At 44.0% G+C, this 22404-nt stretch overlaps 2 protein-coding genes across 2 annotated transcripts in view; both read right to left on the bottom strand.

Annotated features, from left to right (window-relative positions):
* Nucleotides 1–7338, bottom strand: part of tnk2b (tyrosine kinase, non-receptor, 2b) — a 42049-nt gene extending 34711 nt beyond the window's left edge. The window contains exons 1-2 of the mRNA XM_076162240.1: nt 7069–7338; nt 984–1230 (exon numbers count right to left, since the gene is read on the bottom strand). The gene's annotated coding sequence lies outside the window, so the exon portion shown is untranslated. The remainder of the gene's footprint in view (nt 1–983; nt 1231–7068) is intronic.
* A 1499-nt stretch (nt 7339–8837) lies between these two features.
* LOC143010076 (transferrin receptor protein 1-like) lies at nt 8838–21744 on the bottom strand. The gene is made up of 17 exons (XM_076162242.1): nt 21592–21744; nt 16703–16752; nt 16029–16266; nt 15465–15654; nt 15107–15329; nt 14850–14972; nt 14660–14755; nt 14256–14395; nt 13983–14128; nt 13741–13860; nt 13545–13630; nt 13267–13330; nt 13075–13142; nt 12879–12946; nt 12429–12756; nt 12151–12306; nt 8838–11883 (listed from the first exon to the last, which is right to left on the bottom strand). The coding sequence occupies exons 2-17, from the start codon at nt 16733–16735 to the stop codon at nt 11641–11643; spliced, it is 2322 nt and encodes a 773-aa protein (XP_076018357.1). The 5' UTR covers nt 16736–16752; nt 21592–21744; the 3' UTR covers nt 8838–11640.
* Between the last annotated feature and the right edge of the window lie 660 nt (nt 21745–22404).

Below are 22404 nucleotides of genomic sequence, written 5' to 3'. Positions count from 1 at the left end.
GGCCTAAACACGGATGGTCTGGCTGTGATAAGAGAACAACCAGCCTGGTGGCAACATTAAGCATTAGGTTATTTATAAGGTGTTTCACAACAACCGGAAGTTAGTCAGTAATCAGTGCACGCATCCACAGATACACATGCACACCTACATCTACTCAGCTCTCATACAAACTCAAACACTGTGATCTTAGATTCTGTTTGTACTGACACACACACACACACACACACACACACACACACACACACAGTGGAGAGACTGGCTGGTGAGCATCCTGTGTGCGGGTCGGTTTGTGATAAGGAACAGAGGGGTTTGTTAGAACGTAAACAAAGTCCCTCTCGGTGCACAAACACATAGCGGATGAGGAGTGGAAGTAAGAAAATCATTTACACTCAAAGAGCAATACAACATTTTTCTGATTCCTTCACCATTCTGTCACTCTACCTTAAACTCACACACACACACATACACACACACGCACTGATACCCACGGATGACCGCATCTCTCGAGTTCGCTTCTCCTCCGCATTCAGAGGTGAATAGCTCCTATTCAGAGGAAACAGCGCGTAGGTCTCTGGAGCTCTCTGCACCGTCACTGTCTGACTATTTCAAGCCTTCATAGCTCACACACTCACTCACACTCACTCACACTCACACACACACACACACACACACACACACACACACACACACACACACACACACACACACACACACACACACACACACACACACACACACACACACACAATCATTCCAGCCCAAACCTCAGCCTTCCTTCTGTGGTTACATTTCCTCCTCTGCATTTGATCCACCCAAAGTAGTCACAAAACAAAATCAATTTGTTGGTCATAAGAAACAGAAGCCCTCCACCCTCTTTCGTCAACATCGGTTCAGGATGTTTCAAGTAAACCTGCTGAAAAACAAACAAACCACCCGCATACACACACACACGCACACGGGTACACACACGTGCACAGTCCTACCTGCCTGCAGCCGACAGCGATGGAAACCTCTCGTTGCTCCGTCTTCAGAGTCTGCTCTGACACCGCCGATGCTGATCTCAGGTCGATGACAGGAAGTCAACCACGTGAGGTCGAGGCCCCCGATCCATCGAGGTGAGATTTTGCCCGGTGACGCATCTGGTGGCTCTGTGAAGTCAGCATGAGCTCACATGATTTCATCTCCGCCCCATGAGCCAGCACAAACCTGGGAGCGAGTTGCAGGAAAAGCCTGGAAAAGCGATATGATCAACAAAAAGGTTAGATTACGGTCTGCAGGACAACACAGCCTGCAAAGGGAAAAACTACAAGAACAAAGAAATATGTCAAAACCTCTACATTTGGTCGCATTTTATCATGCAAAATATGATTCAACAACGATTTATGGTACGTTTAAGTAAAAACAGATCATTTCTTTATTTGAAAAGACCTTAATAGTACATTAAAAGAGCTTCAGGTAATGATTTTAAACATAATCATGCAGTTTATAATAATGTTTCAGGAGAGCATACAAAGATTAATTTCAGGTAAGAAATGCATTTAAGTCTGACATCCGCTACTTTCCTCTTTTCTTTTGTTCTATTTCAAGCCGAACGAAACTTTACCCCTATTAACAGGAAGCCAGGTTTTTTCAACACCCACCCACACACACACACACACACACACACAGTTGAAGCAACACCTGGCCTGAGTTAACCAAAGAGAGAAGTAATTCTTTCATAATCGTTCCCTGATCAAGCTGAAAGTTAAACCAATCTGGATAAAATATCAGGCCCACTTGATCATTCATAAGCGTCCTGAAGGAACAATTCAAGCCTTGTTTAACAGAATTTAGGCCACAAAATTTAAATGGTTTGTTCCCCACAGCCTTCAGAATCATTAATCTATAGTAGGCTTCCCACCAGAAACAACTTCCATCTTTCCGGGATCTGAATTGACTTGACACTGTCCCAAAGCCAGGTCTGGGGGCTGGGTTAGGAATGCCCAAGGGGGCCCTGAGCAGGACAGGGAGGCATGAATGAATCAATGCGATTCACACGGACACACGAGGACATAGTCCAACCCACCACCTAGTAAAGCGGAGGGCTGGGGCCTACAGTGCCAGAGGAGAAAGCTGACAACAAGACAAAACACCAAGCTATTCTTCCTCAACAAACCATTCCTTTGTCCCTCCAGAAAACACACGGATCAGACTCATACTCGGTGAAGGGCTATCCATGCACAGTGTGCGCATGCTGGACAGTGACACACACCAATCACAAATGCACTCGGCAGTCAGGGAGCTTTTTAAGTGGAAATCAGCTGCAGAGAATGTCATTCATTTATTGACATGAGCTATTGACAACAAACTGTAACGCATCAAAGGCAGTGGGTTATATATTTCTGTTACTCAATTCTCTCAGTGGGCAGGATAGGGAGAGGGCAGTTTATAGTTGCAGCTCACACCCTGACACACACACACACACACACACACACACACACACACACACACACACACCACCCAGGTCCAAGGGAGTGTAAGAAAAACACACGCACGCAGACGCATACACCCAAAACTAAAGGCCACTGAACTCCACAAATGTATATTAAGAATGCCAAATGACTTAAGTGCCTTGCTCAAAGGTATCTCAGGGTTGGTTGGTGAAAGAAAGATGCAGGTTTTCATCTACCTTACATCACAGCTGTTCCTAAAGACTGTGGGGATGCTACACGGTGAAGTCATCAGTCATCAGTGCAGTGCTACATAGAGCAAGATGAAGGAAGACGACACCGCTTTGATACAAATTGTGCACAGACACTTACAGATATTTCCAGCGTTTATCTAGCATTTGTTCTTATGAAGCAGCTTCTGATTGAGGCTGTCCTGTCTCTTCCATTGCAGCGTCACTGCTGATTCATGCACTCCGCGGTCAACAGAAAGGCCTTTCATTCAAAACACCCCGGCCCCTCCCCCAACTGATGAAGTCAACATGGCACCACTGACCAAGAAATAAAAAAAAAAGTGTTTTGAATTACCTCATCTTGAAGTTTACTAGAACTTCTTGAACATGGACAATGGTCTTTGTCTGAGACCAACTTTTTCGATGTGGTTTTAGGGGAAATACATATTTTGCTATCAACCCTTTATTTTGTTCCCACACAACAAGACAGCAGGGGCGGCGCCAGAGAAACGCCTTCACATATTATCGGGTATTCTATCCTATATAACCCCAGGCGCTTCTCCCAGGCCGCTCCAAGTCGCCTGTTTGAGTTCAATGCATATTCTGATGGACATCCAGTGGTACGCAAAAAAAAAAGAAATCAATAGGTCAATTACCACCGACCATTATAATGTGGCCTTTACACATTTTTAGGGTTATGGTTACGGTTATGGAGGCTAAACTAATTAAAGAAGGCGGTTATCCCTTGTGCTGCAAGCATGAGATCGACAAAGTGCTGAGTCGTTTTGCACATTAAATCATTGTAAAGGCTTCAAAATCGAACCAAAATTTAAATATGAACATGGTAATCTATATTCTCTTTAATGTTATAAACCAAAATCATATTAGTGGGCACTCTCAGGGCTTTGCACATGGATATGAAGTCAGCCAACCAGTGGGGGAAGAGAATGGAGCTAAAGGAGAACTAGGTTTCTCTGAATTTGACAACATTACCTGTTTGAGTGGCTCTTATGGAAAAGCTCTGCACTCTCTTTTATAACAAACTTAACAAATGTTGTACTCCAGCCATTACTCAGGCTACAATGAGGTAATCAGATATCAACTAATATAAGCTGGGTCAAGTATATTCTCTCCCGAGGACAAAGCAGAGCTGCGGTGGATGCGGTGTAACGAGATACGACACAGGCGAGTAACACTTTCTCTGCTGGTGAGTGAGGAAGAGGAGGGCAGTACCTGAGCTGAGGAGAGAGAAACATTATCTTTCCTCTCACTAGGGGCAGGAGACATTACAGGAAATCCATCTCTCTCTGTAGTCTGTGTTCTTAATCATCACATTAATGGCACACCACTGTATGGAAAGATGTTGTAGGTATAATCCATCTTGTTTGAAACACATAGATGGTAAATGTTTGATATAAGTGTGGAATATTGGGTGGACATCGGCTTGCAGGGGAGAGAAACAACAACGCAGGAAGGACAAAACAACAACGCACAATGCTTAATGTATGCCTCTAGGGAGGCAGTGGCTCAGTGGGTAGAGCTTCCGCTTGGGAACCGGAGGGTTGCCGGTTCGAGCCCCTGCCGAGGTGCCCCTGAGCAAGGCACCGAACCCTCAATTGCTCCCCCCCCCTTTATCCAAAGGTAAGTCGCTTTGGATAAAAGCGTTTGCCAAAATGATCGTAATAATCTATAGTTAGGGATACCGAACTCTATACACTAATATCTATGTTTAGGAATTGCTTCAAGTTTCAAACCTCAGACAGACAATAGACAGACGGAATTAAAAGGTTTCTGCCATTTGCTCAATATTCTGTATGAATTTCAACCTCATCATGGTGTTGAGATGACATTTGAAAGCTTTAACAAGTCAGCAAATGTACAATATAGTAAATCTGAATAAGAAACGAAGAGAGGATCAAATGAGGTAGCATAGAGGATCATTTCTGAATCAACCTTTGCAGTACCTGTTGCCGCAATATCTTCAACCGCAATATGCAACGTTTTGTTTGTTCTGGTGTCAAATGAAAGCACACAATCATGTTTTGATTGGCCAATCCGTCACTGTGTTTATATGCTCGTGCTTATTTGTCCGCCCGGGAATGAAGGCAGGTGGAGGTTGTAAACGTGGAGGGACTTAAAGGTGTTGCATAATCGCAGATGATACTTTGAGGAAATGCATGCAGAGGTGGCTTACTTAGACTAAAACATTTATAAGGCTGAATAAATGGACATACAGGATGGTGTTTCAATGACATGATGCTGTTAACATGAAGTTAACCCCATACAAAAATGTATTAGATATACTGCCTTAACAGAACTATACTCAAACTTTCAGTTCTTAAAATGAGCTGAACTGACACTGAACCTGCATTCTAACTCACTGACCTCAATCCAAATTATTAGGCCTGTCTGTCAATATCTCTTATAAGATACAGTACACCCTATAGATCCCAGCTTTAATAACTCTGTCATCAAGTGTTTTCATATTTTTTGTTGCTTGTGTATGAAGGTGGTGCAACACTCCTGCAGGCTGTGACATCCTGTTGGGAGAGAGCCCGCTGTACTGCTGAACGCCTGCTGGGCATCAGGCCAGTATTGACAGACAATGTCCTGAAGTTTTGAATCCTTCTCACATATCGCATCAACACGAGCTGTCAGAGCTGTCACAAAGGGTTTGAGCTCTAATGCTTTCGGAGGTCTGTGAGCCAACATGCTCAGTATTATACCAACTTCCTTTCAGGATCGTTCACCTTCCTAGTGAGGAGAAAAGAATGAGAAAGAAACCTTCAGGGTATATTTCATATTTTGTCTTCTGACGCTTTCAAACTCTTCTTGGGTGACTGTGTGGTTCCCTCCAAGTTGGATATGCCCCCCAAGGCAGGTGTCCAGGCATCCTGGTCAGATTCAAGAACTACTCTCAACATGAAGGAGCTAGGGTTCTATTCCACACGACTCACCACGTCTCTAAGGGTGAGATCTGACAACAAGGAAATGCAATCTGGCCACTAACTCCCATGGAGCTAAGGTACTTTGATACCCTTACTTCTGATCAGGAACTCCTTCACCTGGGTAGCAATTCACTCCCAACTGTAGGGGACAATCCACCACTAACCAGGGTCTCAGATTCGGTGGTCCTTACTCTCATTCCTGCCACTCAGCTGCCAATCACCCTAGTGCTCACTGAAGGTCACAGCATTTATTAGATAGGACGACTTGGCATCCTGGACCATCAGGAGCCCAATTACACAGACAGAACCATGCGGTGCTATGCATGAACAACTTTACGATGTATCAACAATGTTCTGTACAAGGGTGGGCTGGACTTTGCACCCTCAGAAGACTGCGGGTCTAGACTGATTTTATACTGGAAAACCAACCACCATTACGTTTAACTGGATACACACGATGAAGAGATACAAAGAACGATTAATTTAACAACCCTCACGACTGTTGTAACCTGGTTTACGAGGACGAGGATTCTCTTTCCAACAAAGTGTGTGTATGTGTGTGTGTTATTGTGAGATTCAGGACGGCTGTTCACAGGCAAAATGAGGTTGACAGCGTAGGAGGGAGACGGCTTCATTCTGCTGCCCTCAGGCCTCATATCTCATGCCAGGTGTGTCAGGTGTGTGTGTGTGCGCGAGTGTGTGTTTCAGAGAGAGAGAAACAGAAAACGATAATACACAACAAGTGGGAACAAGAAGAGCCCCTGTGAAGCTAAGCAGCACACGTCTGTCACATATTTCTTAACTTTGATGTGTTCTATCCCTCCTTTACTATAGGTGATAATCACCTCTAAGTACTTCAGACTCACAACACGGACAGAACACATGGAAGCACTAGGTTTGCCATTACTAATAACTAACAACACAAAGGATCAAAGTCATTTCATCAGCTTCTTAAACGTGTATAATCATGACAAGGACGTCATTCGGGAGTGATCTTACGCTTCTCATCGTGTTCCCTCATTGTATAGTGTATCTCATTAAAATGTGCAAAAACCTGAGGTTGAGAAACGCCCAGTAAAGCAAACCAAGGGGTCATGAACAGCACTGAAAGCTTTGTTTGTGTCCTCTAATGAAGGAAGGAGTTCAGCAATTTCTACTGTAGCTTTAGGTTTCAGCACTAACATGAAGAGAAATTGAAAAAAGATCAATAAACCTTTTTAAACTAGTTATTTTTGTGTAATTTCACGTGTCTGAGTTACTGTTGGCACCATGAATGTTGGTGCAGGTTCTGTAACAGTGACACCTCTCACCTGTTGGCTCATAAAGTGACTAGAAAGACATTTATTATTGACATTTATATTAAAAAATGGCGCGAATACTAACTTTCTGCGGTACACATTGCACGCATTATACACACACACATTGGCACATTGGCACATTGACGCTTGCCGGTGCACGTACCTGTCAAACAGAGCTGCTGTCACCTCCCAAACTCCCAGCAAATCGCCTTTACAACAAGCGCACAACTCCGCACATGTTGACGCTTTAGTTGTGTGACTTTAGCCGCAAAGTGAACTAAGTTTGCTGCAATCAGAGAGCTGACTTCAATGCTTCACTTAAACACACGTACAGACACAAACACTCATCGATACACACGTACACACACACATACACTGCGTCCCTGAACGCGGCCTGCGTGAAGCCTCCCGGCGTTAAATCTGTGGTGTCTTTGTACGAGCCAAGATCGTCTGTGTACGCAAAGATGTATTACTCCGCCTCTATCTATCTATCTATCTATCTATCTAATCTATCCATCCACTGTTTTGTTTTGTTTGTTCATCCTATGGTAAGCTAGTCAATTTATTGGTAAAGTTTATACTTAATTAATCACAATGCTGAGATAGATTAATGAACAGGTTGACTGGAAACATCCCAGGGGCCTAAAAAGTCAAGGAAAGCCCCTCCAAGTTCTGAGAATTGTGCTTGAATAATACATTTCCTAGTGGAGATCAGTTTATTTAGGTCTGTTTAGGCTATTAAGAGCAACGCACATGCTTTAATAGTGGAGGAAACTGGATTAGTGGGTTGTTCTTCTTCATGCAAAAACAAGGAAAACATTCAAACTCCACAATTCAAGAACCAGAAGGACCACAGCCTTCAAACGCAGGACCTTCTTGCTGTGAAGAAAACCGGTGTATGTTTGGATGAGCGCTGAATTGGACCAAGCAGGTAACGGTGCTAAGAAGTGAATGATTGGCAAGAGGGCGAGAGATTGGCGAGGTCAGCGGCCCGTCAGTTACTATGATCTGAACGTTTTCTTCACACTTTGTTATATTTTACCGCAGCTTGAATCAGCAGCAGCGTGACACGTCTTTCCTCTCATGTCCACACTCTTCTGCTCAGGCGGCCCACTCTTAAAGGAACATGCCACACTTTTACAATTATATCAGACCACATACAGCAGCATGTGCAAACTGAAGTGGTGTGTAGTATATCTGTGTATATGCTAAGTTAGACCAATGATGGGTCTGGCGATAGAAAAAGATCAATAGGTTATTGCATTTAAGGGATAGCTTTTTCTTTCTTTCAGACTATTGTTATCTCAACTGACCAAAGACAAAGTAAGTAACTAACCAAATGAAAACGTCAAAGTCCTATCAAATGCTGTTCCGCGAACTCTGAAAACATTGATCTCATGAGGTATGATAAGTTAGGTCGGGAAATAAACTCAGAATATGCTTGACTTTGTCGCCATCTTCTGGTCAAAGTCTGTACATGCAGACAGGAAATCTGTTCACTGAAAGGTCGCTACGATTCTGCCATATAAACAAATGATCTTGGAGTGATGGAGTACAGACTGGATGTTGTAACTTGAGTGCTGAACCTGCCTGAACACCACACAGCTTCTGTACAGTATATGTTGAGGTATTTCCATCCTGGCTAAGAACACCTGTCACTTACCGACCAAAGACTATGTGAAGCAGATTCGTATTGGCTTGAACCAGTGGCCCACCTGACTGACTTCACAGTGGATTTACACAATCATTGCAGACCTATTGGGTGATTGCACCATTGATCAATAATGTGTTTATTGTTCAACTGTAACTTGCCTGCTTCTTCACTTGCGGCTTGTGTCTTACACCATTAACAGTGCAGGAACCTCTCCTTTCATCACCTCTTATCTGGCTGCTTCCATTTTCTCTTTTATACAACAATCATTTGTGACCAAATACTCTGATGAAATGGTTTATTGCAGCAACACAAAGGACAGGCAGAGCAAGCTTGTATGCAGTTCCGCAAAAATGCAGTTTCTCGCCAACAACTGCTTTTAAAAAACAAACAGAAGACTTAATTTCAGTGTACATCAGGTTGTCAAATTTACAAATATAACTTGTAGAACAAACAAACCTTCATTCAGAACAGATCAACTTAGAACTATGATTGAATGTCCAAATGTCTAAAATGTAATTTCCAAATAAGTGAACAAATACAAATTTTTCTTCTAAAGCATTAAGAGGATGTTTAGCTAATACAATAAACTTTACTTTGGAATATTGGATTTTTTTTCCCCAATACAATGCGTTTTGGGTACAGTTCTTCGTACATTAGCATTTTCTGTCAACATTTGCCTAAATCCCAGTAACTTTATTCAAGCAGATAAGAGGAAAGAGAGGAACTGATTCAAATTCAAACACATGGATACACACACACACCCCCACCCACCCACCCACCAACAACAAAACTAAGTGCTTTTAGGTTGGAACTCAGCACTCTGACGCCCAAAAAAAAGGCACGAGTAACCACTAACAAAAGAGAGTGCACAAAGAGAAAGACAAAACAAAACCCCATAAAGCAGAGCCATTCTCTCTTTAGTAGAAATACTGGACCGCGCCGCTATGACTATAGTGGTCCCAAACATTTCTCTTTACCCAAACCAAAACAGACATTCCATATGGTCACATCCCCGAATCAGAGGAATCCAAAACTGAAGCCATTTCGACCAACAGGTTTTTTGTTAGAGCTTGTGATGTCATAGAAGTGAATGCCCTCAGATGAAGATGCTTTTCCTGAATGTTTTAAACTCACATCAGAACTGTGCGCAGGAAGGCAAGGGGGAAAACTACAGACGTCCGTTGCGCCACCATCACCATGGGAACACAACAGAAGGGCTATTTTAGATGCAGAAAGCTTGTGCACTGTGTAGCAATGTAAAGTATATACACATTATGGGAAACACTGTCCCCGATAATAAAAACATCCACCCCTACAGTGAAATATGGAGGGCACTGCCTCCGATACGGATATACACTGGTAGGCAAAAACTACCTTATTTTCCCACATTATGGAAGACACTGCTTCCGATAATGGTGTTAACGGGTGAGAAGTGTACGCGCACCAAGGGACCAGTACACACACAGAGCCAGAGCTTATCAATTTAGCACAAGGCAACTTGCAGTAAACGTGTGGGGGCTTACCACTGTAACGTGTGTGTGTGTGTGCGCGATATGTCAGCTGGCTCAGCTTGAAGGGCCACACTACTGATTTTACAGATCAAGTTCAGTTTATTGGTCATAGGAGCACTATGGAGGAACTGTGGAAACAGGGGTGCACCCGCTTTTCTTCTACGCTCTGCTTCTTCCATCCACTGCTGCACAGTGGATGGAAGAATTAGAATCAAACATGGTGGTAAAGGTGGCCTGTGTCCATCTTTACCCAGATGGACACAGGCCCGGCGAGGTATCCTGGCCGGACACCTGAACCGCCTCAGAAGGCTCCTCTCGCTATCGAGGAGCAGCTGTTCCACTCTGAGTTCCCACCCCGCCAACATCTCATCACCATGTCACGAGGGTCGAGGGTCTCCCGGGCTTTTCACAGCTCCCCCAAAATAGCATTTCTACATTTCTCCTCCTGAATAACGCCTCCCTGACCAATAAACAGCACTTGATTCCCAACTCCAATGTCAGTTAAACCCAGAACAGTGAGGTTTGAGGAGTATCCGGCAGCTCTGTGTTCAGTACTGGTCAACAGGTAGACTTCTTTTAGCAGATGCTGCTTTTGTCATTTCGACAGTATAACTGTCATAATTATGGAAGGCACTGCTCCCGATAATTATAGGGTTGGTTTTTTTTTATAAAAGGCAATAAAAAAATATTTATAGTGAACCCTGCCACTGATAAATAAATAACAATAAATAGACGTACGCTTTTACGGTTTCAGTGCCGGAGAGTCGGTCATTCTCCCTTGGTTTGTGTGAGGCCTGCAGAGATTTGGACTCGCGTCAGAGGACGACGAATTGCATTTCTTCAAAAGGCAGCAGCGAAGGAGACTATTAAATGAAGCAAAGTAACAGCTGATTGTCTCATTTGTTCTGTGTCACGCCGCTGCTGTATGTGTTTCGTGGAATCCGTCCCCGGTTTGCTTAGCAACTTTTGAGTCACTGACAAATGACTTGACGAGCGGATCTCAGCACAGCAGGTCGTATAGCTACCAGTAAAACCAGCTCAGGTGAAGAGTAGTGGAAATAATAGCAGTTGTGGGATGGAATAACGGAAAATAAGCTTGTGTCATACGCTGTGTGTTTTTGCGATAGCTGAGCTGGTGGCTATGACCTGAGGCTGTGCTGAGAGAGCTTCACTGTCCCTTCTCTCAGTGCTGCCATCAGAAGAAGGTCACCAACAACAACAAAGTATTCAATATTTGGGATTGTAGATTATGGATGGAAGGATTCTTTCCAAAAAAGAAATGTCTTAAGGGTCATTTCACTAAATACTTCAAGGCAGCGGAACTGAATTTCTAGCACTTGTTTTTGACTTCATGGAAGATTTTCAGACAGGCAGACCGGCCAGTAAATAACTTATGTGTAACGTTAGGGAGGGCTATTGTGCGATAGTGTTATGTCGCAGTAATTCCACTGTTATCATTTTCAAGAAACTTGTTAATCTAGTTTCAAATCCACCTGCGAGTACTTAAAGGTAACAACTTTGTTAAATGGGACAAACCATAAACCAGGGAGGAAGGAGGGGAGTTGACATTTTAGATTTGGTTATTTAAGGACCAGATGTCCCCGGCTAGCGAGTTGGCACAGGCCTGAATGGTCCAGGTCGCTAAGGCGAACTGGTTGCGGAACTCTATGACGTCGGCCTCGGGGTGTTTTGTATTGAGTTGGCCCAGGTGGTCGATCAGCGCCTTGATGGTGTGTGGGCCGGACCCGAGGAAGACGTGGCGGAAAGGATTGGTGTTGGGAGACGCATATGGAGACAGGAAGTTTCTCTCCACCTACACAAAAAGGGAAGAGGTATATGGGATGATGAAAGAAAGAAAGAAAAACACGCTTTCTAAAATCTGCTTTTGCGCCTGGCAAAGTCGGCCTTTTCACAAAGATTCCTTGTTTGTGCGTTTGTTCCATCCATAATAATCATTTTTGCACTCGTGTTAAAGACCAAGATGCTGAAGACATCAGAAGTACAAATAATGTTTTTTGCATTTAAGCCGTCATGAAGAAGCCTAGTAGCAAACTCAAGGATCTACTGCCTGGCGCCTTACCGTCATGATGCGGTCGTTGATGATGCGGCACATCTCGATGTCCAGGACGCTGTTATCCAGGTCTTCTTTTAGGCCATGAAAAGCGCGGCTGAACGAGCCGTAAGCCGAGAACAACCACTGCATCGTGAAGCCCTGGGGCAGCGAGTTGGGCTGCACCTGGAAGCAGACAAAACCGTAACATACTTAATACCCATAATACACACAACAAGAGGAGAGCGAAGCTAAAAAACAAAGGTTGGACAGCAATGCCAACCCCCTTCTTAGGTCGTCACACTCACCCTTCGAAGAATGCTGACCTTCTTGTTGATATCTACCACATGCCCACGGATGATGCTGTCATACTTCTGCAAGTCCATCTGCAGCACGTAGTCATGTACGAGGCGCAGCGCAATCTGACCTGCAAACTGGGCAGCCGCCACCGCCACTTTTTCGGTCTGAGTGGATGTCGCCAAGTTCAGCTTGTCTCTGGTGTCCAGCATTGTGCCGAAGTACAGATAGTCAGTGGACTGACTTCCTGAATTTGAGGTGAATCTAAACGAAACTGAGGGAATTCCAGAAAAAGCCAGGAAAGGATAAGCAGCACTGTCCGTCTTCAGAGACTCCCACCTGCAAAAATATATAAATACATCATCAAAACCCAGCAAAGATGAGAATGACAACTATGTTAAATTTTCCGATTGTGGCTGGGCTAGAAAATCCCGGATGTATAGGTAAGTGTGCAAACGTACACATTCTTCTCCCAGGCAGAACCTCCATGTTTCAAATAGAGTGAAGTAGCATCTACAGGAGAGTTCACCTGAGGAAAGAGGCGGATCATCATTGCATTAAATTAACGGAAGATGGATTTCTTAAAAAAAAAAAAAAAAAAAGCCATTCAATCATTGAACAGAAGACCTATACTGCTGAGATCACCAGATGATTTACCTCTTTCAGAGTGTTCTCCACCAGTCTGTGCATCAAGGGGCTTCCTGACACTTTAAACCCATTCAGACCTGGAAAAGAGACCAGACACTTGTTTTCAGTCTCCTGTTGTATACTGTCATAATGTATCTATGCATACATTTAAGACAAACCGGTCCAATGAGACCAGACTACAATGTATATGACAGCAAATACCTGTTACAGCACCGTCCAGGTTGATGTAGGAGAAGGCCTTCATGCTCAGAGAGGACAGATAACCCTGTTGAACAAAAACATAAAAAGATTACAAACACCTTCCCTGCTGCATAACACTGCTATCTAATAAGGAAACATAGGGAGCAGTAGGCGTGGCTTGGCTAAGGAAGGTAGAGGGAAGGTCATCTAGGGATAGGAAGGTTCGCTTGGATAAGAGCGATATACAAGTAGTACAGTAGGGGGAAAAAGAGACAAATCAACTGCAATGCAATTCTCACCTCCAACCACTCGGTGGCGCCAACGCTGCCATATTCTCCACCACTCCAGCTGGCAAACACTATGCTCCTCCTGGGCTTGAAGCGATCTGGATAGAATGAAATGGTGCTTCATTAGTAAATCTAGTAACCAGTCCCATCTCTTCCTTCATGGCAGCCAAAACCGATACACGATCACCCTCGTGAAACAAAGCCTCACCATTCTTCACCATTTCCGAGATGGAGCGTGCAAGTTCCAGGAGGACACCTGTGCCGACGGTGGATGAAGCGAAACCTGGACCCCATGCATCTCTCTTGGCCCCGATGACAACATACCGGTCTAGAATGGTGCAGGGGGTGAAAGGGTCACTTACAAAGTCATCAACCTCCTCCTACTCCCTAATCCCATATTCAAGCTCATCATCACAGGGGAATCATAGCTGCCTTGTTGAATTGCTGTACCTGAATCCACAAATCCTTCGATGACTCCAAAGATATTGGTGATCTTCTTCTCCGTCAGAACGTTATTGACCTCCACGGTGACAACATCGCTCTCATTTCCCAGCCTGATGCCTCCCCACTCGTTCACAGGCTGTCCACCCAGCTGCCTGTGGGACAGATAACAGCGTTAACATTTTAAACTACACTACATGTAAGCAGGTAGAGGCAATTTCAACCAAAACATTTCCGACCAATGAGCAACACAAGCTTTCTCCAATGGTTATGTTTATATACCTCATAATGTTGGTAGCCATGCGTGCTGTGATGGTCTGAGCCAAGATGGATGGCAAGCCTGAAGACTGGACTTGAGGGAACTGGGTGTGGTTGAAAGAGGGGAAGCCCGGGGTGTAGGGGTCGCCTGAACCCATGTGGACCTGAGGGAGACGGACACGGGAGGTTTTACAAGGGCGGGTTTTGAATCAACTGCATTTGTTAACTTTTAATTGTTTCCCCTATCTGAACTGAAAACAGCAGGTGGCCATGTTGCATTATAATTTGTATCGTAAGTATTGTAGTTTTTAGTAGTGTAGTTTTTGTTTTTCCCGTATCGGGACCAAAATAAATATGGATCCAAATGTAAACATATCCAGCTCACTGCATTTGCCTTCCACCATCATCCCAACATCCTACACACTTACATGTCCATAAAGTTCTGTATCGTCAGCCATTGGGTAATCGGCCTGATCGGGGTAGATGAGCACGGCAGCGGCATTCATTTTGGCTGCGTTGGCCACCTGTGGACACAGAATGAGAAGGGAGTATCAGGGTGTATCAAGAAGAAACGCATACCCACTAGAGTCAGAAGGTCCACACAAACACAGCACCCACCTTCTCAGCCAAACTGATGTTCCCAGCTCTGACCAGGATGACTCTGCCAGTCATGTTGATGTTCATTTTGCTCAGCAACATGAAGTCATTTTCCTGCCCGTAATAAGCATAGAGGACTGGACCCTGGAAAAAGACAATCACGGTCATTTGCTGTAATGTCCTGCTTTAATCTAGTTGAGGAGACAGAGTATAATTGCTTTTCCTGCTCATTACAGTTGGTAAAATAAAGGACATCTAAGGCCTCAGCGTGTAGTTACCGTTGCTGTTCCAGTGGCGCTGTACGACAGGAATCCAGTCACAGCCTCCTTCCTCCCTTTGAAAGTCACTTTGTTGAGGGCAGTGGCTGCGGCTTCCTGTACCTTGATGAAGTGATCATCTGTCCAATATTTAATGCCGTTCAGTTTAAACCTATTGACGACCTTATTTCCCAAACTGTCGTCACCCGGAGAACCAGCCCGGTGGTCGTTTCTTTCCAAGTCCCTGGAAGAGAAGGAAATTCAACATGAAGGAGGGGACGTGGAGCGTAAGGAGACATTCAAATGCTCCCGTCACATTTGGTTTTACAAGAGGCTGACGCAGCCACACCGCTGTGGAGGATCGAGTAGATATATGTACCTGAACGTTTCTTCGAATTTGGATGGACCGAGTTTCTCAGCAAGAAGCCTTTTGACGTCAGCCCAGTTCATGAGGGGGGCAGCACCCGTCTCCGAGGGAATCTCATACTTGTCATCAAAAGGGAGCACGGCGGCTGCAGTGGTGGGAGCCAAGTCCTTCTTGCGATGAACCAGGTAGCCGATTAAGTACCCTGATTGATGAACAACAAGAGAACTCCAATGAGAGAGGAACGGAGAGAAAAGGACAAGGAACCAGGGACAGCATCGCCGCATCACATTTCACCCTTTAAACCTTAAAGTCAGCAGTTTGTAACGCTACACCAACAGCTTACAATTTCAATTCAGTGTCCAATATTACAAGCCTCAAACTCTCGACTCGACTTACATTTCACCGAGTCATCACTTACTGTATATAACTGTGTAATCTGACACGAAAAGATCAGTTTGAAAAAAATAAATAAAGAACTACAATGATTCAGTATTTGTGTCCTGATGATTAATTGATTTTAATTCAGATTAGAGCAACATCAGCATTTCTCCCCCAACCATAACCATCATCGCTTACCAATGATGAAGATGAGGAGGGTGGTTCCGGCCAAGAAGCAGATATTCTTCGGCGTGCGCTCGAGCTTCTGGACGACCATGGATCTGCGAGTGGGGCTGTGATTGAGGTGGTTGCCCACGCCGTTCTCCGCCGCTCCCTCCTCCATGTCAGACGACAGCTTCATCTCCACCTGACTGTTGTCGCCTTCCATGTTCTGGGTCAAGTTGAAGCGCGTGTAGGAGTGCGGCTCCCCGTTAAACTGCGACGACAGAGCGATGCAGAGACATTGGATTTCAATCTAAAATGCAAGTCTGCCACGTGTCCTGTTAAATGCATTTGCGACATCTGCAAATGGATGCACACTAAGAATGGAAGCCAACTGGAATCCCCTTGTGGTAAAGTGCATTCATGTGCTGCAAAGGTTTCCCCCCCACCACCCCCATCAGTAGGAGGCGCTACAGACAAGGCTTTGCAATTTGTGGTTTGCAGTCGGGATGTGATAAGAAAACCAGCAAATTCCGGTCAAAAGCTGCTCATAACAATGTATAATCTCAGAATGTCCTAATCTCATAACACCAGTTGCTGTGCCTTACAGTAACCTGGCACACATTCTGAGAAGGTGTTCAACGTGTGTAAACTCAATTTGAAGACATTAAACAGCTCGTCATTTAAGGATGAAAAGGTAAAATACTCACTATTTTAGATATTGTTGACCTTGCCTGGTCCATTGTGGCGTCACAGGTTCCTAAAAAGGGAAACAAGAGGAAAAGGTCTTGAGTTTTCAGTAGAGCATCAGGCTAAACCGTCGGCTGTGGTTGCTCGTCGCTCGTCTCGTTTCAGACTTTTGCATTTATGTACAGCGTGTACAATCTGTTGCTGTTTCGCTTCTTGGAATAATGGGGTATCCAAAGATCACATCCCACCTCTTGTCCAAACATCCATGGGGTTTCCTGTGTTGCTGACTAGAAAGGGAACTGTGTTTCCAGGCACAGAAAGCCCAGTGTCCAGCTCCAGGAGGTCAGCACACACTCCATGCCTCCGTGTGAATCCCTCACCAGAAGAATACAATATCAGAAAATAACTGAGCTTCCCACTAGCTTTGATTCCACAGGCGAGCCAAACAAAGCAAGGTCTCAGTTTAAACAGGGAAACAGGACCTGAAATGCAAGTCTTCTATATATTTGCTTAAATTATGTACCAAGAGCCATTCACATGATCGCCTCTCTCTGTTCTGTAAGGTGCTTCGGTCAATCCAGGCCAAATGGGTCAGAACCATTACACCTAGAAGAGGGACAGCCCAGTTCAGGACCTGGCCTCATAACGTGAGGCCAGGTACACATTTAATACGAGTGGACGCATCTTCTCAGGGTGTTGATTAGTTCTGAAGTCGAGCCGTTCATTTGCAGCGCTCCATGGACTTTGCCTCTTGAACTGCTACCAGGGAGACAAGCCCAAAGTGGGTTGCCCGGCTTTTTTTAGTAATATTTCCCCCTCTTAACCCAAGATGTTTCCACGGCAGCTACAGGGTTCAAACCTATGGGGGAAGCAGCGGGGCCGAATGATTGCAGCAACAAAAAGGGAGGCAGTGGCTCAGTGGGTAGTGCTTCCCCTTGGGAACCGGAGGGTCGCTGGTTCGAGCTTGCCGAGGTGCCCCTGAGCAAGGCACCGAACCCTCAATTGCTCCCCCCTCTGCGAAGGGTGGTAATGTAATGTAAGTCGCTTTGGATAAAAGCGTCTGCCAAATGATCGTAATGTAATGTAATGTAATGTAACAAAGCAAAGTGTTAATCAAATGAACGTCGACTTTACAGCGATACAACCATCTAATCTTTACAAGAGGAGCTGGCAGTTTTTCACACCCTCAAAACAAACTATAACCTGTTAAACTTCCTATGACGCCAAGCAAATGGTTCACAACTCTCAAGTAAACCTTTGAATAAAGATAGTGAAGTGAGGACCAGTATCACTGAGCAGTCCCTGAGACAGCAGTCATGACCTTCAGCACAGAACCAAACGGACGCCCAAATCTCTCAAATGACCCTGAGCTTATCAGCAACTGAAGCAGGCTAATCCAACTCTTTTACAAATCAACTTTTTCCTGACTCGTCTGTGCATCCGTTGGTCTCCTGGCTGTCTTTTATTTTATTACGCATTAAAAAGGCTGATAAGTGTTACATATCTATAAAAAGTGTAGTTTGAGTTGCATGTTACATAGAAGTACTACACATACAAACTGACTAATGCCTCTCTAAATTTGCAAGCTCCATTAGTAGGAGATCCAAAGTCAGGATATTGAGCGAGTGACCTTGCTAACCCACACTAGCATGCTTCCATGATAGCCTTGATGAAAATCCTAGGCTTGCACTCAGCGCAAGGACACCAGGGGGAGAAACGTCACAACGCAGCCGTACAACAACTAGCCAGCACCCAAAATGCTTTGGCTATTCTTGGCATTATGCATCCAATTTTAGAATTACACTTGGCCTTAGGTAGCCACTGGCCTGCTTTAACTGCTGTAACCTTGAGGGGAGTACAACTCTCATATTGCTGTTTGTTTAACAGCAATACAGTGTTGCCAAAGGTCATAAACTCAACTGGCAACTAGTAAGCTTTGCATTCTGCCTGGTTGATAAGTAGCTGATCATGCAGAGGGTAACATAGGGTGAACCTCATGCAGCCTCTTATTATTATTTATTACCCTGGCTAGTCCTGCTTTTCAAGTTTAGCTGCATCTATAAATAAACGGTCTCGGTGTTAAAACTAGACAAATGTACTCGAGCATTAACAACTAGAGCTCGAACCCAAATGTCCTTGAGCGGGTCCTGTTGCTCCTCCGTCTCTGAACCATGATTAAGAGTTACATCCACTATCTCAACTGAATGACATTTAGCCTCGACGCTGTTGGGCAAAGATAGCGAGATACACAAAGTCACACCCTGTACGTAAGCACAGTCAAGTCTAACCTGTTGCGTGTGACGTGTACAAGAAGAGCAGGGCAGCGTGCGCTCCAGGTTAACAGATGGAAATGGATAGAGCTCAGCCAGACAATACACTGCACCACTACTGACCCCCAAGGATTTGCATGAGGCAGCCATTATGATTCATTACAGGGATCAGTTTCTCCTCTCCACTATTTGGGTTGCATAAAATGGAAATCCATTTTCCATACAACGCAAAAAAAAAGCTAACTCATGATGATGGCAAACGTGAAAGAATGAGAGATAAGATAAGATGAAATTTTATTATCCCGAGGGAAATTACGGTGCAGTTACAGTACAGCATGAAAAAACAAGACCCAGAAATCACCCAACTAGTGCAATAATGAAAAAAGTGCAAGAATGCAAGTAGATTGCGTTTAAATCCATATAAACGACCTGTTCTTTAAACAGTCGGACCTCTTAATCCTGTGCATGGCTAAACCATAAGGACCTCAGTTCCAGTATGAAAATGGGTCAGGGTTTGTTGATGTGACAAAAAGAGACCATGTTGAGACTGCTGCCATGATCATTTGCCTCGTCTTTGTCTTTCCATCATCAATGTTACATCTTTATGCACACAACAACAACTATGAAAACCCAAACAAATGCACCACAATCTAGAATCAGCAAACAAAACTACAAAATCCAAGTCACAGCATTTCAGATTACGCCGCGTAAACCATAAATATGTCCTCGTATGAAACATCAGCTGCATAATCACGTTACACTCCGTATATAAATATATATTTTCCCACATCAGAAGTTGGTCTAATCCTCATCTGCTTTAAACGGAACAGTTCAGTCCTTGTATTTCGTTGAACAATGAAATGAAACGAGGCACAACAAGAGAACGGGTAGGCGGAAAATGGAGGAAGACGAAATAGTAAAATGACATGTAAAGGACTGATGAGGGGGGGCAGGAGGGGGGGGCAGGAGGGGATAAGGGGAGAGAGGTCAGGAGTGCGGAGGAGTCATTGTGTAGTGGCGAATCATGTGAGAGTCATGTTGGGAGAAAAGCTCCACCGGCTCATGGGAAAATGAGCCAGAAGTAGAGCAGTGACGCAGACAAATCCCTATTTATTGGGAATTTATTAAACACAGGATCCAAATCCTTTACAGAGACGAGACAATCACCACCTATTAGCTCTGAGTGCTGACATTTCCATTTTGCAACCACGACTCCTACCTTCATTCTCAGGCATCTACCTCTTAGACAATGTGCGCATACAGCATCAGAAAACAGAGCAGGTTGCCCACGACGAGTTTACAGAGACAGAAATTACACAATCTCACCATTGGTGGAGCTAAAATCAGCACATTTTAGGGATTTTCAACTAAATAATGACAAATTATTATCAGTACTATTTGGTATACTTGATAGTATTAGAGCTTATTATTATTATCATCATTACAGACACACAAAAGTCTTTTAGCCAATAAAACACAATATAAAAGCAGAAACAAAAGGTTTAACCGTGTCCAACATTTAATTGGATTTCTGTTTGCATATTTGTTAACACACACACACACACACACACACACACACACACAAACGGAGTAGAAATATGATAAGCGCATATCAGCTGATACTAGTGGCTTGCTTATCGGAACTACACCCGTTTGACACTTTGCTTCGCTACAGAGAAGCAAATTGAGGAAATGTAGTATCGTTTAGGGAGGGTTCAGAGGTCAACCTGTCCGGAACAGCTTTATTTGATGCTACATGGCTTTAGCATCTCGCCCATTCATTCATTCAAACAAACGCTACTACTCTATTTTGGAATACGGCGGCAAGGACGCAAGCCCACTCGGTCATGTGAGCCATACTGAGGTCGGGCAATGACGTTGGGTTAATGTCGGAGCGCTAATAAAGAAATAGTCGAACCATTTCTTTATAGAACCGACATTGTCATACAACACCATCTCCCTTCACAGGAAGTAGTCAGGCCCCGTACCGCTATATATCCTGCACCACTTAAGTGAACCCACGTGTCCACATATTTTTGAACGTACAGTGCATTTATTTATACATTTGTTTATAATGTACATTTATTCGTGATTATATTCACGCTCCATATTGAATTGTGAGCACAGGCGCTGGCGACGGAAGCTTAAGTAGCTACAACCATATCGTATCCATATGTTGCTGGCCAGGTGTTAAGGTCAGTTTACAGTCGAAATGTCGGCACGTCTACCTACTGACCTGCTTACCCCCTGTCAGGAACACACCCGCCATGCTAACTTTAGGCGCTTTAGTTAGTCTAGAGGGCTCTTGAGGAGACGTGACTTCTAGTGCTTCGAATCATGGCGTCCTCGGCGGCAACGTGCCAACCGACATGCCGGCAAACCTCAATTCCGATCAATGAGAGAAAGCAGGAAGGGGAAGCGCGACAACCATCTTTTTGACAGGTGGCGCTCAAAAGAGCCTCAATTTACGGCAGGCATCACATTCTTGCAGCCTTGACAACGGAGTAAGATTCATTCAGAAATAACGAGAATGTGCGTAAATTGTTGAGACATTATTTGCGACATAATACGCTTAAACGACGCTATACTTCGATTTCGAAGCATTGGACCGAAATGTCTGTCACAGATAAAATCCTCACCTCCTTTTAAAACAAACTTGAATTGACTGCTGTCTTCTTCACCTTCACCTTCTTCTTCTTCTTGTTTCCTTGATATGCTCCTCTCTCAGTTAGCGACCTTGACCATGCCGCCTCTGTGGCAAGACAGCAATTTATCAGGCATGCAGCAGCGTCATTTCCTGAGCCGGTGTTCTCGCGTGGTTTGAATCCAGGCCCCGCCCTTTTTTGCGGGGGACCATATTTGCTCAATCTCAGCAAATATACACTATATACATTAAAAATTATACCGAATTCATTTCAAGCAACAAACACACGGAATAAATACAAAACAATGTTGTTATAAGAGCCAAAGGTGAATTCGATAATTATTAGTAATTCATATACTCCATATTATTCTAAAATGTATATTTTTGTAATGTATAAATGTGACATCGACGTTGTAAATTTGTTGGATGACATCGTTATTGTAAGTTTGTAAGTTTGGATGGCTGGTGTAACTTGTTTGTAGGAGCATATCACATATTATTTAGCAGGCTTTAGAAGAGGCAACAATGTGCCACTACAGTTATTATGATAAGGGGTTATTCACCATTGTATATAGCCATTTGTTCATTTCAGTTCTTTTATATACTTAAACTAAACACAAACATGCCAAACTATAGTCCAATTTTTTTTACTCAATTTACTCCAGATCAGATAAAACAGGCTGCCATAAAGTAGAATAGGATTACATATAGGGACACAGGTGCATTCTTTGCTCTATTATCTGAATGTATAAACCACACCTTAGAGGTAAAGAATATAAGAGACAAACTATTATATTAACTGTAACCT

The sequence above is a fragment of the Genypterus blacodes genome, unplaced genomic scaffold (genome assembly GCF_046128005.1).
Source record: "Genypterus blacodes isolate CSIRO-AG114 ecotype Tasmania unplaced genomic scaffold, CSIRO-AGI_Gbla_v1 ptg000120l_1, whole genome shotgun sequence".
NCBI lineage: Eukaryota > Metazoa > Chordata > Actinopteri > Ophidiiformes > Ophidiidae > Genypterus > Genypterus blacodes.
The sequence above is the reverse complement of the archived record's forward strand: the minus strand, read 5'-3'. Positions and strand labels throughout refer to the sequence as shown.

What these genes read in the sequence shown, in the direction of transcription:
- LOC143010076 (XM_076162242.1), bottom strand. Translation starts at nt 16,735, where the DNA reads ATGGACCAGGCAAGGTCAACAATATCTAAAATA. An exon ending in CCTCCTCATCTTCATCATTG is followed by an intron (nt 15,655 to 16,028) that starts GTAAGCGATGAT and finishes TTCATCAATCAG; the next exon opens with GGTACTTAATCGGCTACCTG. An exon ending in TCAACGACCGCATCATGACG is followed by an intron (nt 11,884 to 12,150) that starts GTAAGGCGCCAG and finishes CTTTTTGTGTAG; the next exon opens with GTGGAGAGAAACTTCCTGTC.